At 36.5% G+C, this 15,369-nt stretch overlaps 1 protein-coding gene across 5 annotated transcripts in view; it reads left to right on the plus strand.

Moving 5' to 3' along the window:
- LOC107739173 (phosphatase and actin regulator 1-like) overlaps nucleotides 1-15,295 on the plus strand; it is a 17,909-nt gene extending 2,614 nt beyond the window's left edge. Inside the window, exons 1-12 of one of the 5 annotated variants that reach the window (XM_016551194.1) lie at nucleotides 3,570-3,809; nucleotides 3,980-4,239; nucleotides 8,000-8,164; nucleotides 8,246-8,326; nucleotides 9,615-9,719; nucleotides 12,141-12,347; nucleotides 12,424-12,658; nucleotides 13,973-14,139; nucleotides 14,236-14,392; nucleotides 14,735-14,790; nucleotides 14,870-14,931; nucleotides 15,082-15,294. In XM_016551194.1, coding sequence (XP_016406680.1) covers nucleotides 3,993-4,239; nucleotides 8,000-8,164; nucleotides 8,246-8,326; nucleotides 9,615-9,719; nucleotides 12,141-12,347; nucleotides 12,424-12,658; nucleotides 13,973-14,139; nucleotides 14,236-14,392; nucleotides 14,735-14,790; nucleotides 14,870-14,931; nucleotides 15,082-15,252 — 1,653 coding nt within the window. In that variant the 5' untranslated portion in view covers nucleotides 3,570-3,809; nucleotides 3,980-3,992 and the 3' untranslated portion in view covers nucleotides 15,253-15,294. Of the gene's footprint in view, nucleotides 1-3,569; nucleotides 4,240-7,999; nucleotides 8,165-8,245; nucleotides 8,327-9,614; nucleotides 9,720-12,140; nucleotides 12,348-12,423; nucleotides 12,659-13,972; nucleotides 14,140-14,235; nucleotides 14,393-14,734; nucleotides 14,791-14,869; nucleotides 14,932-15,081 lie in introns of those variants that run through there. The other 4 variants (XM_016551192.1, XM_016551193.1, XM_016551196.1 and 1 more) reach the window with 4 other exon arrangements.
- The last annotated feature ends 74 nt before the right edge of the window (nucleotides 15,296-15,369 follow it).

Genomic DNA, 15,369 nt, shown 5'->3' on the forward strand with positions numbered 1-15,369 from the left:
GTGAGAGTGAGTGTTTGTGTGTTTGTGTGAGTGCGTGTGTGTGTGTGAGAGTGAGTTTGAGTGTGAGAGTGAGTGTTTGTGTTTGTGTGAGTGCGTGTGTGTGTGTGAGTGAGTGTGTGTGTGTGCGAGTCAGTGAGTGTTTGTGTATGTGTGTTTGAGTTTGAGTGTGAGTGTTTGTGTGTGTTTGAGTGTGTGAGTGTTTGTGTGTGTGTGTGAGAGAGAGTGAGTTTGAGTTCAGTTGAATGTAAATTAAGTTAAAATAATATTCAGCTATTGTTTGAATACAGCTAATTTTGATTTCAGTTTTAGTTTTAGTAATTTTAGCACTTCAATTTTAACTTATTTTAGTTGCCGAGGCGACATTTCAATTTCAAAATTTAAATGTAAGTTTTTCATCTAATATTATTTTTTATTTCAGCTTTATTTCACTTTAACCAAAATTACTTTTAATAGTTTCAGTGAATAACAGCACTGGTCATTAAATCATGGACGTGTTCAATTATTTTGAATGAACTTTTATTATTTATTTTAATAAATATTTTACGTTTATTATACTGTAGTATTTTCAATTTAATTTCAGTTTTAATTTTATCATTTAATTTTAGTTTAGGTTTAGGTAATTTTGTTGTGTGCTTGCCATTTTATTTGTATTTATTTATTTACTTACTTTTTAATATTTCTATGATTTGTTGACAGTGCTGCTATTGTTAACTAAAACTATTAAAATTAATCAAACTTACATTTCAGTTAAACCAAAAATATAAAAATCTATTCTATTTAGCTTTATGTATTTTTATTTCAGTTTTAGTTTTAGTAGTTGTAGTTTCTGAAGTTGAAGTTTTTCATCTAATATTTTAATTTATTTCAGCTTTATTTCAATTAAAAATGTTTTTAGTTTCAGGTAAAATAAAGTGTTACTAGTATATTTTGCTGTGTTGTTCTTGTGGTTGAATGAGCTGATAGATCAATATGCTGTGAGAGTATTTCACTGAGACCAGACACAACACACACTCATCTTATACTCTCACACACACACACACACACACTTTATGTCACTGCCAACACTTTTGGCCATGACTGTAGAGTAACAATAGGTTACTGTCGTAACCCCGGTTCTCTGAAACATCGAGTGGAGAGATCCACCTATGGGAAGGGCATCCGTACCTGACCTCTGCAGAAGCATCCAATTGCACCAAGTCTGGCTAGACAGACAGAAGCGCGCAGCCAATGCCAGGTAAGGCCCCACCCCCTTACCTGAGAGCATATAAGGCCCGCACGCGACGCTATTCTCCAGCAAGTATATTCGCTTCTCGTGCGGCAAGCGGGGCAAAGCTGGTGTATCTCTCCACTCGATGTTTCAGAGAACCGGGACAGTAACCTATTGTTCTCTTTCATCATCTCGTGTTCGAGATCCACCAATGGGAGAGACATGGATAGCTCCCCGATTGCCCAATACACTCACAGTGAGGTTCTGTAAGCCAGAGAAGGACGGTCACCCCAAGGGCTGACACCTGACAATCCTGACACACACACATGACTGCTGTGCACAGGCAGGACATGAAACATGTATGAGGCCCACACATGTAAATAAATCCAGCAACACATATGAAACACCCAGGCAGGAAAATAAATGCATGCTTGGTGACACGAATGTGCGTGGCCCGACGGCCCACTCACCCTTCGTTCCTTTACTACAATGTGTAAATGTGTAAACACACACACACACACACTCTCTCTTTCACACACACTCTCTCTCACACACACACACACACACTCTCTCTCACACACACACACACTCTCTCACACACACACACTCACTAACATATGATTAAAGTCACACATGCCACAATCAGTCATGTGGGGGTTCATTTTCTCACAAACACACACAGAATTAGCGCCAGAGATTGCCATCTGCTGGAGATTTTAGGATAGAAAGCATGAGAAAGAATATTCTTTCCAGCATATGAGTCATGGTTCGGTTTATCCTGGATAATATTTCATCTGCACATGTTCCTCAGAGCCGCAGCTGTTCTGAGGCCAGTTTAGTGAAGCAACCGCAAAATCAACAGATCTTAAAATAGAGACAGATTGTGATGCTGTGCGTTTAACCCAATATTTCTCTTTATTAGCAGTTTTTAAAGCATTCTGCTCATTTTTTTTTAGGGTTAAATCAAGTACCATAGCATTGCCATATGCCAAATATATATATATATATTTTTTTTTTTTCTGGCCAAAAAATAATACAAAAAAAGCTAAATATATGTTGTTAACAGTGAAGCTGAATGAAATACATTTTTGAAATTGGAAATATATTTAGTTTCAACTTTCATATAGCAAAATTCACAATCAATTTCAGGGGCAAGAAAACTAGATTTTGATTTAATAACATTTCATTTTTTACATATTGTGTATATATATATATATATATATATATATATTAGAACATTGTAAAGTAAGATTTTTATTCAAATATGTTGTGTTCACACGTATTATAGACAAGTTTTTCTTCAAATGTGACACGTGTAAATGAATTTTTTCCTTGGATTAAAACATACATATTTTAATGCATTTAAAAATATTTTCATTTTTAGAATATATTTCAAAAAATTGGCAAAAATATACTTGCTAAAATGTGTTTCAAGTTATATTTTGTAACATATGTTAGCAAATACATGTTTGCCCTTTTTGTACATTCTGAAATACATTTGAAAATATATATGCATGTTTATTTTATTTTTTTTGCCCTATGTAGGCTACCTTGGAGTACAATGTTGATATTATTGTATATCAATCAGTAAAGACTGGTGTAGTAATCATGTTACTGCAACAATAGGCCTACTATATTGTTACCAGTTGGTACTTTTAAAGGGCAGAATCTGTGGCGACTAAACAGTTAAATAATTTGTCAGAAGATAACATAACCTGTCTATTAAATATCTACACGCTAATTATAGTAGGATTTTATGAAGATATATACGGATATATGTTAAATCTACATACTTTTCTATGCCCTACAGATAATAAAGAAGCAATAGGTTTGGACACAGACGGTGTTTGGGAAAATGGTTACCGGTATTATATTTATTTTAGTCCAGGTTTCTGTAACCGCAGCCTCGAGCGGTGCGACAGCGTTCGAAATACGGGGACGTAGGCGGGGTTTCTCGGTAGATCCGGTCTGGATCTGGACCGTGTGGCCAGCGAAAATAATATTATGGTGAAGGCTTCGTGCTCACGCTACTTGATAACCAAAAATATGTTATAAGAAAAGATAAAATGTAAATAAATATTGTTAAAAACAAAAATAAAAATAAAAATAAAAATTTTCTGTTAAAATCCTACTGGCCGAACGTGACTGCCTCATTAATATTTATGAGCGTAACCTTCAGCATGGTATCGCTTAACAGCGCCTTCCAATCAAGTGGGCCGGGTCAAGTTACGTCATTAATATTTATGAGCCAAGTCTTCAACATTGTAGCCCACTTAACAACAACCTCCAATCGGATGGGCCTGAGGGACGAATATCATTAATATTCATAAGACAAGCTCTCACAGTAGTAGGATCGGCGAATTTGCTCCCGTTAACTGTCGATTCCGGTCCGCGTATTTTTACGTGGACTTCACGGCATTGCGTCACGTTGGTGAATTTGAAGAGATGCTACCGAGAGGCGCATCCGTCCGCTTACGATAAACAAATCTGCGCCAGTTACTTGAATTTGCGCGAACGTTGCTAAGGAATTAACGGTAACGAGGGGTTTAAAGACGCGATATATTAAAGAAATCACCGAAGTGGATCACATCAGCGCGTGTGTGTGTGTATACACACACACACGGTTATACTCAGGTGGGCCAAACGTTTTGCGCGTGGCGTCGGTGATATAACCCCCGGTTCGCGCGGCTCGGGATGATCGGTGAGGCTCATGAACTCACTCTTCCGTTCGATATCCGCACCATCCCGGGGTGTGACCGATAGACACGGGAACGCCGCTGCGCCTATGGCGGGTCCCGCATTCACCGGAGCGCACGGGACCTGGATCACATCCCGGTTACGGGAGGACGCGTCATCTTCCTCATCGTTATCGTCGTCGTCGTCCGCAGAGAAACCGCGCAAACGGAGAGCCTTTAACCTGGTCAAACTGCGGCAGCCCACCGCCCCCGGTAACAACAACACGCCGTTTGTGATCTCCGGTCACATCAAGCACATCTGCAGTAACTGCAGCCGCGGGAATGACATCCGGGACGGTGAGTGAGAGCCGCGCTTAACGGTGCTGGAGAATAAAACAGTCTTTAAAAAAATAAATAAGTATAATCTTGGCCTAGTTCATTCTTAACCCTTTAACTTTCACCCCTAAAAGGAGCTAATGAAAAAATTTTTTTTTACTTTAAATTCTTATTAGTAGACATCTAATAAATGTGACCCTGGACCACAAAACCAGTCATAAGGGTCCATTTTTTTAAATTGAGATGTATGCATCATCTGAAAGATGAATAAATAATCTTTCCATTGATGTGTGGTTTGTTAGGATAGGACAATATTTGTCTGAGATACAACTATTTGAAAATCTGGAATCTGAGGGTGCAAAAAAATCTAAATATTGAGAAAATCATCTTTAAAGTTGTCCAAATGAAGTTCTTAGCAATGCATATTACTAATCAAAAATTAAGTTTTGATATATTTACGGTAGTACATTTATAAAATATCTTCAAGGAACCTGATCTTTATTAATATTCTAATGATTTTTGGCATAAAAGAGAAATCTATCATTTTGACCCATACAATATATTGTTGGCTATTGCTACAAATATACCCCAGCGACTTATATCCTCAAGCATTTTTTATTTATGTTTTATATAAAATCTACCGTACGGTTGACCTGTCAGTCCATGGTAAATCTCGATTTAAATTCAGAGAACTTTCCAGTTCTTTTTCCAATAATAAACATTCCTTAATCTTTATTAGTAGGTCTTGGGCACATTTCATAACCTTCATAACCAAAAAATTGTTTTAAACATCTTGTTTATATATATATATATAGCCATTTGCTATATGATATGTCCTTTTACAGACATATCAACCGTACGGTCACTCATGATTTTGGATAATTATGGTAAATAAACATTTCTGCATTCCTCATATATTTAGCTATATTTCTGTTCTTTACCCTCTACCTATTCACAACAACATTATGATTTCGTCCCTACTGTTGATTGCTTGTTTGACCCTATTATCTGATGACTGACCAGCTCTGTTCTCTCTTCTGTGTGACTGAATGAAGTTTGTCAACTGAATGTGAAATTCCCATCCCCCCTGGCAACAACAGACACTAAATATAAAATATAGATGTTTTACTTTGCTAATATAACATATTTATATAAAATATTATGTAAATACGAGCAAATAAAATGTATTATGCAATGTATTGTTCAGTAATGGCTGGAAATTTATGATTATTTATGTTTCTTATTAATATTTAGAATTTAGAATGTTCATTTATTGCACTTTTTGTTGCACTAATAGTAATCTGTTAACAACTACTGTAGATACTGTAGTGTTACCTTGCTGTCGTATACAATGTAGCAATATTGAAAAATAATGTAAAAATGTAAATCCCTGTTAAATGACCTGACCATATACAGGGAAAAATTATATTTATTCACTGTAAAATACTGTATGGGTTTTGGAATTAAGAAATTTAAATTATTTATCATATTCATTTAAGACATTACATGTACTTTACTTTTACATTAAAGTGTAGTTATGATGTTTTTGTAAGTAAAAATATGAGACAGATTAATTTACAGTGAATAATAGACGAGTTCATAATCCTCCAGAAAAAGGATTCCTCCAGTGAAAAAGTGGTCTGGTCTGAATCAGGAGAGAAATCTGCACTGTGTACAAGCCAAAACAGCTCTAAACAAATATGTGGCTGGATTTTGATAGCGTTATTATTGTGATGTTTTTATCAGCTGTTTGGACTCTCATTCTGACGGCACCCATTCACTGCAGAGCATCCATTGCGGAGACACTGATGCAATGCTGCATTTCTCCAAACCTGATGAAGAAACAAACTCATCTACATTTTGGATAGCCTGAGGGTGAGGAATTTTTCAGCAAATTTTCATTTTTGGGTAACTTTTCCTTTAATTTTCTTGCCATCATTTTCAAGTAAAAAAACTCAAATGCAGAAACGAGTGTCCAAAATATAATTCCTGCTGATGTAATACAGCATTTGGACTCGTAGTGAGCGCGTTCTCCACACTTTACACTCAGTAAGGGACCGTATTAGTCACTCTGTGAAATGAATAGTGGATTATTAGAGAGCAGATGTGCGTGGTGTTGTGAAATATATCTGAAGATTACTCTCCTGGGGTGAGAAGATGGGATTAGAAATTTACACTTTATGCGTGTGACAGTCGTCTTCCCCCTTCTGAATTTCCTTAATCTAAGAAAATGAATGTTAATATATGTCTTTGCCCTATTTTATTGAGTTACCAAACGGAGAAAGTAATAAAAACAAAAGATCGGAAAACTTGTGATCTGAGACAAAATGGAAAGGACACGAAAATATTCTGTTTTAGTCATTTCTCCTGAAGATTATTGAATAAGTTGCGTTAGTTTTTCCAATTACGTGATCCTAAAGGTATTTGGTCTCTGCCATGACATTTTTAATGCTTAGTTTCTTCTCTTTCAAAGCCATTTAAATTCTTTTGGCTCATTTACTCGATTTATGACTGATTTATCAGGTTTCATTCAAGACCTTGACTTTTTACTGTACCTCTTATTGCAGCTTCTGGAAATGTTTACATTTTCTGTTGGATTTACTAGTTTGTTAAAGAAATAATTCACCTAGGAGTGAAAGTTGCCCTCATGTTGTTTCTCTTTCATTCAGTCCGAGATGTTTTGATGAACATTTGAGGTCTGTTTTCACGCAATAAATGTGGATGTTGAGTTTTACTCTTAAAAAGCACAATAAAACACATCTGCTATTCCTATATAAACCCTATAGGGTATATATATTTATATATAAAGCCATATTTCTAAGGCTTCTAAATCATCAAAACTTTGTTGTCACACAATCCCCTCGTGTCTTCTGTCGTCTGATTGATAGTTTTTATCCAGTAAAAGCTGTTTTAGTGTAATTGTAGAAACGCTTCACGTGTCTTTCTGCTGTCAAATCTCGACTGGTTTTGATCAAGTAAAGGTCAGAATAACTGCAGTAATATCTCCAGATGAACACTTACTGGACTGAAGCAGCTGGGCTTTACTTGATTCTCCATCAATCATGTTTTAGAGTCTCAAATCTGATCCTCAGGATCTTTTGAGGAGCGTTTGTTTCCAGAAGCTTTACTTTCACTGTTCCTCAGCGGAGGAATGATCTTCACAAGCCTCCAGAACATCTCACATCTTCTGAGGAGCCTTTATTTCTTCAGCTCTCAATCACTGCATTATATGTTTGGAGCATTTACATCTTATCTCACTGAGACAGATTACTGGAGATATAGAGCGACGACTGATGTTTAGATCATTTTATGTCGGCAGCTGATATACGGTTTTAAAGATCTCATTGATTTGCAGTACAAGCATCAGAATTTCATCACTTTTTGTCCATATAAATATCATCATCCGCACCAATTTGCATATTTTTGTTCAGTTTGAGTCTCTGAATAAAATTGAGCTGAATAGTCATTTAGCAGACGCTTTTATCCAAAGCAAATGAGGACAATGAAAGCAATCAAAATCAACAAAAGAGCAATGATATGCAAGTGCTACACTGTAAAAAAAAAAAATCTGTAAAATAACAAAAAGTACAGGCAGCTCATTACATACAACATTATCGAACATGAAAGTACTAGAACATAAAACACATATGCAAACTTTTTGTTTTAGATGTTGCCTAAAGTGTCAGTAAACGGTTCCATTTCTAAAAATTAGGTAATTTTTATTTTCATATGTCAGGCTTTACAGGCTTACAAACGTCCCGTGTGTGTTTTGTGTGTTCAGCAGAGGGTGCCGAGCGTCTGGCGGCGATGCGCTCTGATTCGCTGGTTCCCGGGACGCACACGCCTCCGATCCGCAGACGCAGCAAACTGGCCAGTCTGGGACGACTCTTCAAACCGTGGAAATGGAGAAAGAAAAAGAGCGACAAGTTCAAGCAGACGTCTGCAGGTACGAGACACGCACAGCAATCCACCTGCAGACGCAGACGCACTGTTTTCATTTCTAAGCAGTTTCGTTGATGATTGGCAGTGCTGGAGAGGAAGATGTCGACGCGTCAGAGCAGAGAAGAGCTCATCAAGAGAGGCGTGCTGAAGGAAGTGTATGAGAAAGGTAAGAAAAGAGCTTTTCTACTTTATCCGTTCAAGCAGACAGGAACTGAATGTTAGGGATGGGCAATATGGGCTTAAAAATATATCACGATAACTTCTGGTATTTATTTGCGATAACGATTCAATAACGATAATTCAGGGAATCTTGTGCATCCTGTTTCATTAGAGAAAAGTATTATTTTTCCTATTTTTACCCAAAATAGGGTGTTCTGAGCATTACTGAGTACACACTTAATGTAATGACTGTTTAATTCATACTGGAAGCCAGAGGGCGCCCTTGCGCAGAATGCGAACTTCACATATGCATCGCAGAAGTAATAGTACTGATGACGTTCCAGGAAATCCCTAATATGGACAAAGGTATCCAGTTATCGCTGTACCTGAATAAAACGCAAATAGAGAATTTTTAACTGAGGAAACTGACTATAAACATACTATTGCGACAATATATGGTTTAAATGTGTTCTTTAAGGAATCCTGGGTATTTTTATAAGGATAAAGTATATTTATAATGCAATGGTATTCGACATAGCCTGTATCACTGTATATAATACTATAAAATAGTATGATTTCTGCCGCATTCTGTGATATGAAACCACGTCTGGTCACAAAAAGAAGTTATTTCAAACTCTCGACTATGTTAAGTTAATTTGGAGAAAAATCATGTCAATAAATGGTATCTTTGTTGGACAACAGGTTTGTAAACAGGCTCATACACATGTAAAACTGTATCGCACACACATGCTACTGTACTACATTTATTCAAGGCTCAGACCGATTTTTTGTCGCACTGTACAGCCCTAACCAAACCAGTTCCAGATTGTAGAAGTAGCTCATCCTTTAGCAATAACGTTATACTCTTCCTCAATTTCACATCCGCCTTCTACGATGTCGCTCTGCACGGTCGCTAAACAGGCTCATACACATGCAAAACTGTATCGCACAAACGTGCTACTGTACTACATTTATTCAAGGCTCAGACCGATTTTTTGTCGCACTGTACAGCCCTAACCAAACCAGTTCCAGATTGTAGAAGTAGCTCATCCTTTAGCAATAACGTTATACTCTTCCTCAATTTCACATCCGCCTTCTACGATGTCGCTCTGCACGGTCGCACACAGAAATATGTCAACAACTAGACTTTATCGTTATTATCGCGGCAAGATTAATTCTTATCATGGGGAGAATTTTTAGGGAACTTATTGCAAACGATAAGATATCGCCCGTCCCTACTGAACGCGCTTTATTGAAATAAGTGAGTGTGAACGTCTCGATCTGTGTGTCAGTAGATGAGGTCAGCGTCGACGGCGGCCGCATGTGTGTGAGTGATCTGGACAGACAGACGGTCATCAGTCCAGTGTCAGAGTCTGCAGACACCAGCGTCACAGCGACAGGTGCGTCACTGTCCACTTCTCATATTCTGCACGGTTTGACTTAGAATCTCACCAAAAACTGCCGTAGTTTAGTGTCTACTGATCATTTTTCACCTTCTACATAAAGCTATTTCTGATACTGTACCTTTAAGACATTTCACACTGATGTTTATTGGGATCAAGGTACTGAATGCTGAGTAGGTGTTGATATGCAAATGAGGGTGGTTATATGTTAATGAGTAATTTTTGCTGTTTTGTTTCAAAAAATATTCTAGATGCACTTGAAGGTTTGGGAGTTCTTTTTATTAAAAAAGAGCAGTAAATATTCAATGATATTAATTGAATATTTACTGCTCTTTTGTTAATAAAAAGAACTCTCTCTCTCTCTATATATATATGTATGTATATGTAATCTTACTTTACAATGTTATATGTATACTGTATATATATATATATATATATGTCCCTGTTACACTTAATGTTGTCACATTTTACTGGTTAAATAAATATTACATAAAAAAGAGAACAAATATAATTCTATTTTGTATTTTATTAATATTATTTTTTATTTTATGTAATATTTTTAATTAAAATTATACATTTCATAGTGTTTTTATGCATTTTTATATTTATTCCAAAATAATAACTAAAGGCATTAACAATTTGAACAATATTTTGGAAACAATTTACAATAATAATTAAGTTATTAAATAAATAATAATTAACAATAAGGATTCATTAGTTAAAATTAGTTAACTACTTTAGTTAACATGAACTAAGAATAAACAATAGCCTACTTCTACAGCATTTATTAATTAGTTTATATTAATTTCAACGTTTACTAATGCACTATTAAAATCAAAAGTTGTGTTTGTTAACATTAGTTTATGCACTGTGAACTAACACTGAACAACAGTAGGGCCCTATTTGTATTAACTAATGTAAACAAAGATGAATAAATACTGTAATAAATGTTCATTGTTTGTTCATGTTAGTTAACACATTAAATGACACCTTATTGTAAAATGTTACCAATATTTTTTATTTGTGAACTGATGTTCAGCTGTTCTTTTTTAATAGTCAACTTATTTCGGGTCATCGTCATAAAAGCTCTGTAAACACTGCCACAAACACGAAGATATATCTTTCATTTCATCACACTGAATGCTCATTAAAAACTGACGCAGTCATCACGCTTTCAGACCATTTCAAGCTTTATTTTGACGTGACACATAGCAGTGATATCTAAGCGGGAGAGTTGTTTACTTTATAATTAGTCAATAACGCCATCATTTGCTTCATTCTGACCGAGAGCTCGCACGAAAACAAGAGGCGGGATTTATCACACGAACCAATCACATTCAATCATAACCGATCATATCCATTTATAGCGCGATGGAGGCATTGCCTCCTCTCACGTGACTTTCCCCCATTCATTCTCAATCACAACCCAGAAAAGTCACGGCACGCTAAAAGGGGTCACTGTTGTAAGTCTATGGACTGAAGGGAGGCAAGCCTCCGCTCTTTACCTGCGGGTGTCACTGTTGGATATCGATTATTTTGTCATCCAATTTTTTGAGGAGACCTTGCCTCTTGGGAAGAATCGCCCCTGATGTATATGTATATTATAAGGGAAAGGAGAAAGAAATCAATACTTTTTTTCATCAAGGATGCATTAAATTGATCAAAAGTGGCAGTAAAGACATTTATCATAAAATTTTTATATTTCACAGTTTTTACTGTATTTTTAATCAAATAAATGCAGCCTTGTTGAGCAGAAGAGACCTCTTTCAAAACACAACATTTTATGACCAGTAGTGTATAAAAAAGGTAAAAATTTTCATTTTATTTATTATTTTATTTTTTCACTTTATATTAATTTAAAATCTCAGGGGGACTTGAAGTAAATATTTTAGATCAAAGGGGTTTGGTTAATAAATATGATTTATTAATGAATTTATTAATATTTTGAATTCGTTTTTAATTTCGTTGTGTCTTTGTCATTGTTATATGTATTTTTATCATACATTTTATATATATATTGCTATATATTGCTTTTATTTATTTATTTTTCAGTTTTATTTGAATTATTTTAGTACATCAAGTTAAACTAGAAACCTGAAGCTGAAATAAAATAAGTTTAGGGTTTATATATATATACCTTTTTTTATACACTACTAGTCAAGAATCTTATTTTCACCAAGGCTGCATTTATTTGATTAAAAATACATTAAAACAGTGAAATACTACTAAAATTAAAAATAGCTGTTTTCTTTGTGAATATATTATATATATATAAGATGTATTATAATTTTCAGCATTACTCCAGTCTTCAGTGTCACATGATCCTTCAGAAATCATTCTAATATGCTGATTTGCTGCTCAGTTATTGTTCTTTTTTTTTAAATAGTAAAGTTGTCCCGTTGTCTCTCTGTGCTGCAGTGTCGTTCTCAGAGGTCCAGTCGTCTGGAGAAACTGCGGCGTGTCTCTCGGATCTCGTCCCAAAGCCATCTCAAGCCCCGCCCTCTGTGAAGCCCTCGCCGTTGCCTAGCGACAGCGCTGACATCACTCACGTGAGGCCGTCGTCGCTGAAGCAGCCTCCTGCCTTACTGCCGAAGCCATACAGCCGGATCCCCAACCATCTGACAGGTGAGGCCTGCGCCGCTCCTCCGTCTCCCACGAACACCAGCGCAGAGAACTAAACTCTGCCTGTTCTTCTCTTCAGAGACACTGGCCAGACTGTCGCCGCCTCTGCCTCCAAAGAAAGTGATGATCTGTGAGCCGGCGCCCTCGTTTCCCCTCAAATGCCTGCCGTCCCAGGGCTCGCACACACACACACACACACTCACACACACACACTCGCAGCAGTACGCCACACTGCCACTGTCACTGCATCCACCCAGCCGCATCATAGAGGAACTCAACAAAACACTCGCGCTCACCATGCAGAGACTCGAGAGGTGAGGACATACACACACACACACGTCTGGTTTGCTATCCTTGTGGGGACTCTCCATAGGCGTAATAGTTTTTCTACTGTACAGACCGTATATTCTATTGCCCTAATTTGACAGCGCTAAAACACACACACACACAAACAAACACACAAACTCTATTATTCTATTCTATGTTTTATTCAATCAAGTTAAGTCACATTTATTTCTGTAGCGCTTTGTATTATGCAGATTGTGTCAAAGCCACTTCAAAGTAAATAAACAGGAAAATAACTATTAATGTTGTAAAATTCTTCAATTATTAATTTTAGCTTTAAATCAGCTCTACAGAAGATAGTAGTGTAATTTCAGCTCAGTTCAGTTCAATGTTGATTCAGTTCAGTTCAATAACAGTGTCAGTGTTGCAAATTGTCATTATGCACATCATCTCAGTTCAAATTTTTTGTATTGTTCAAATTCTATTACTGTCCATACTTCTATTTACTATACATTTTATATAACTTATTTTATTATTTTATGTAACTAATTATAAATACTTAATAATATAACCAAATCCTCACAGAAATATGTCTGCATTTGTAGAATTAAAAAAAGCTAGTTTCAGTGTGTTTAGATCCATTTTTAAAGAAATAATTTTCATATGAACGTTTCAGTACTATTTCTAGTGCTCATAGTTAGGGTTACTCCTATCACAGTGTTATTTTAGTATCATTGATATGCTATTATAGTTTTTGTTAATATTTTGAAATATATTGTTTTTTTTTCTTAGGAAAACTTCAAGTCATTTTGTTGTTGTTTTTGTTAGTCTGTATAGTTTTTTTTTATCAATTTTTGTTTTAGTTTTGTTTATATATTTTAGGTATTGTAGTACTTCAGATTAAATGAAAATGGGAAATGTTGCTTTGTTTGTTTTTATTATATTTTATTTCAGTTTACATTTTTTGTTATACTTCATTATCTAATTAAAATGAAGTTGAAATCAAATCAAATATAAATATTATTAAAAACTAAGGCAACATTTCTTCATGTAGTTTAAGTTGAAGCACTAAAAACTGAACTGAAGCACAAACTGAAAATACAATAAAAATAAAATGACAAACTAAACTAAAGCTGAAATAAAAATAAATATAACCTAAAGAGTAATTTAAAAAAAACGAATAAAAACAACAAACACTTAACAAAATCATTAAAATATAACTGAAATTAAAGTAAAAACAGAAAAAATAAAAATACAAGCTAATTCAAAATATTAATAAGAACTATAATGGTATATAAATAATACTAAAATAACTGTGTGTGTGTGTGTGTGTGTGTGTGTAGCTCTGTACTGCAGGCGGTGCCATCTGTCCTGATGGAGACGGAAGCGGAGAAGGAGAACAGAGATTCAATGCACCAAACCAACACACACACACTCATCACACATACCTTCAGCACGCACGAGGAAGAGGACGAGGAAGAGGAGGATGATGACGACTCGCTGTTTACAAGTACGAGATCTGGCGGGAAATACAGCATGTGACTCGTGTGTGTGTTTATGTGAAATTAATCTGTGTGTGTGTGTGTGTGTGTGTGTGTGTGTGCAGGTACGCTTGCTTTAAGGATCTTACGGAAAGATTCGCTGGCAATCAAACTGAGCAATCGCCCGTCGAAGAGAGAACTGGAGGATAAAAACATCCTACCCATGATGACCGACCAGGAGCGGCTGGAGTCCAGACAGCAGATCGGCACCAAACTCACCCGGTGAGGAGACACACACACACACACACACACACACACACTCTCACTCACACACCCACACGCATTGTACACACTCACTCTCGCACACACACACTCTCACTCACACACACACTCTCACACACACACGCTCACACACTCACACTCACACACACTCACATTCTCACACACACACACTCACACACTCACACTCACACACACACACAGCTATACTTCTTGAAATGAAAGCAAACTGAGCAGCAAAATGTTGCTATGTCTTTTTGAGTGATTAAATTATGATTAAATTGCTTTATTATCAGGTTAGGATGTTTGTGTGCTTTTTAAATGATCTAAATCATCTGTCTCCAGTCGTCTGAGCCAGAGACCGTCAGCAGAAGAGCTGGAGCAGAGGAACATCCTCAAACGTACGTCTCACAGACTCCAGTATGAGTATGATGAGGAAAGCTTCATGTTGTGAGTGAATGTGTCTGATTGTGTGTTCAGCGCGGAACGAGCAGGAGGAGCTGGAGGAGAAGCGCGAGCTGAAGAAACGGCTCTCCAGGAAGGTGAGAGCAGGAGATTTTCCCCAAACCAGAGCTTTTTTGGCTTTTCCCGGACTCTGTTCCTATAGCAACCAACTATTCTGGGTCACGGCACACATTAGATGCGAGTTACGCAACGTCTTCAGGAGTGTGTTTCTCTGTGTGTGTGTTCAGTTGAGTCAGAGGCCCACCGTGGAGGAGCTCAGAGAGGCCAAGATTCTCATCCGCTTCAGCGATTACGTGGAGGTGGCAGAAGCTCAGGATTACGACCGGCGCGCGGCCAAACCCTGGACCAGACTCACTGCTGCTGATAAGGTTCATCTCCATCACCCTGAGCTTCTCTGACTAAATAAAAACTTGATGCTTTCACGTTTGAAAATTAAAGCATAAATGTTACATTGTAAGTAGTAGAATATTGCATTTTAAAAAACTATACGTGTATATATATATATATATATATAT

The sequence above is a fragment of the Sinocyclocheilus rhinocerous genome, unplaced genomic scaffold (genome assembly GCF_001515625.1).
Source record: "Sinocyclocheilus rhinocerous isolate Xijiao unplaced genomic scaffold, SAMN03320098_v1.1 scaffold555, whole genome shotgun sequence".
Classification (NCBI taxonomy): Eukaryota; Metazoa; Chordata; class Actinopteri; order Cypriniformes; family Cyprinidae; genus Sinocyclocheilus; species Sinocyclocheilus rhinocerous.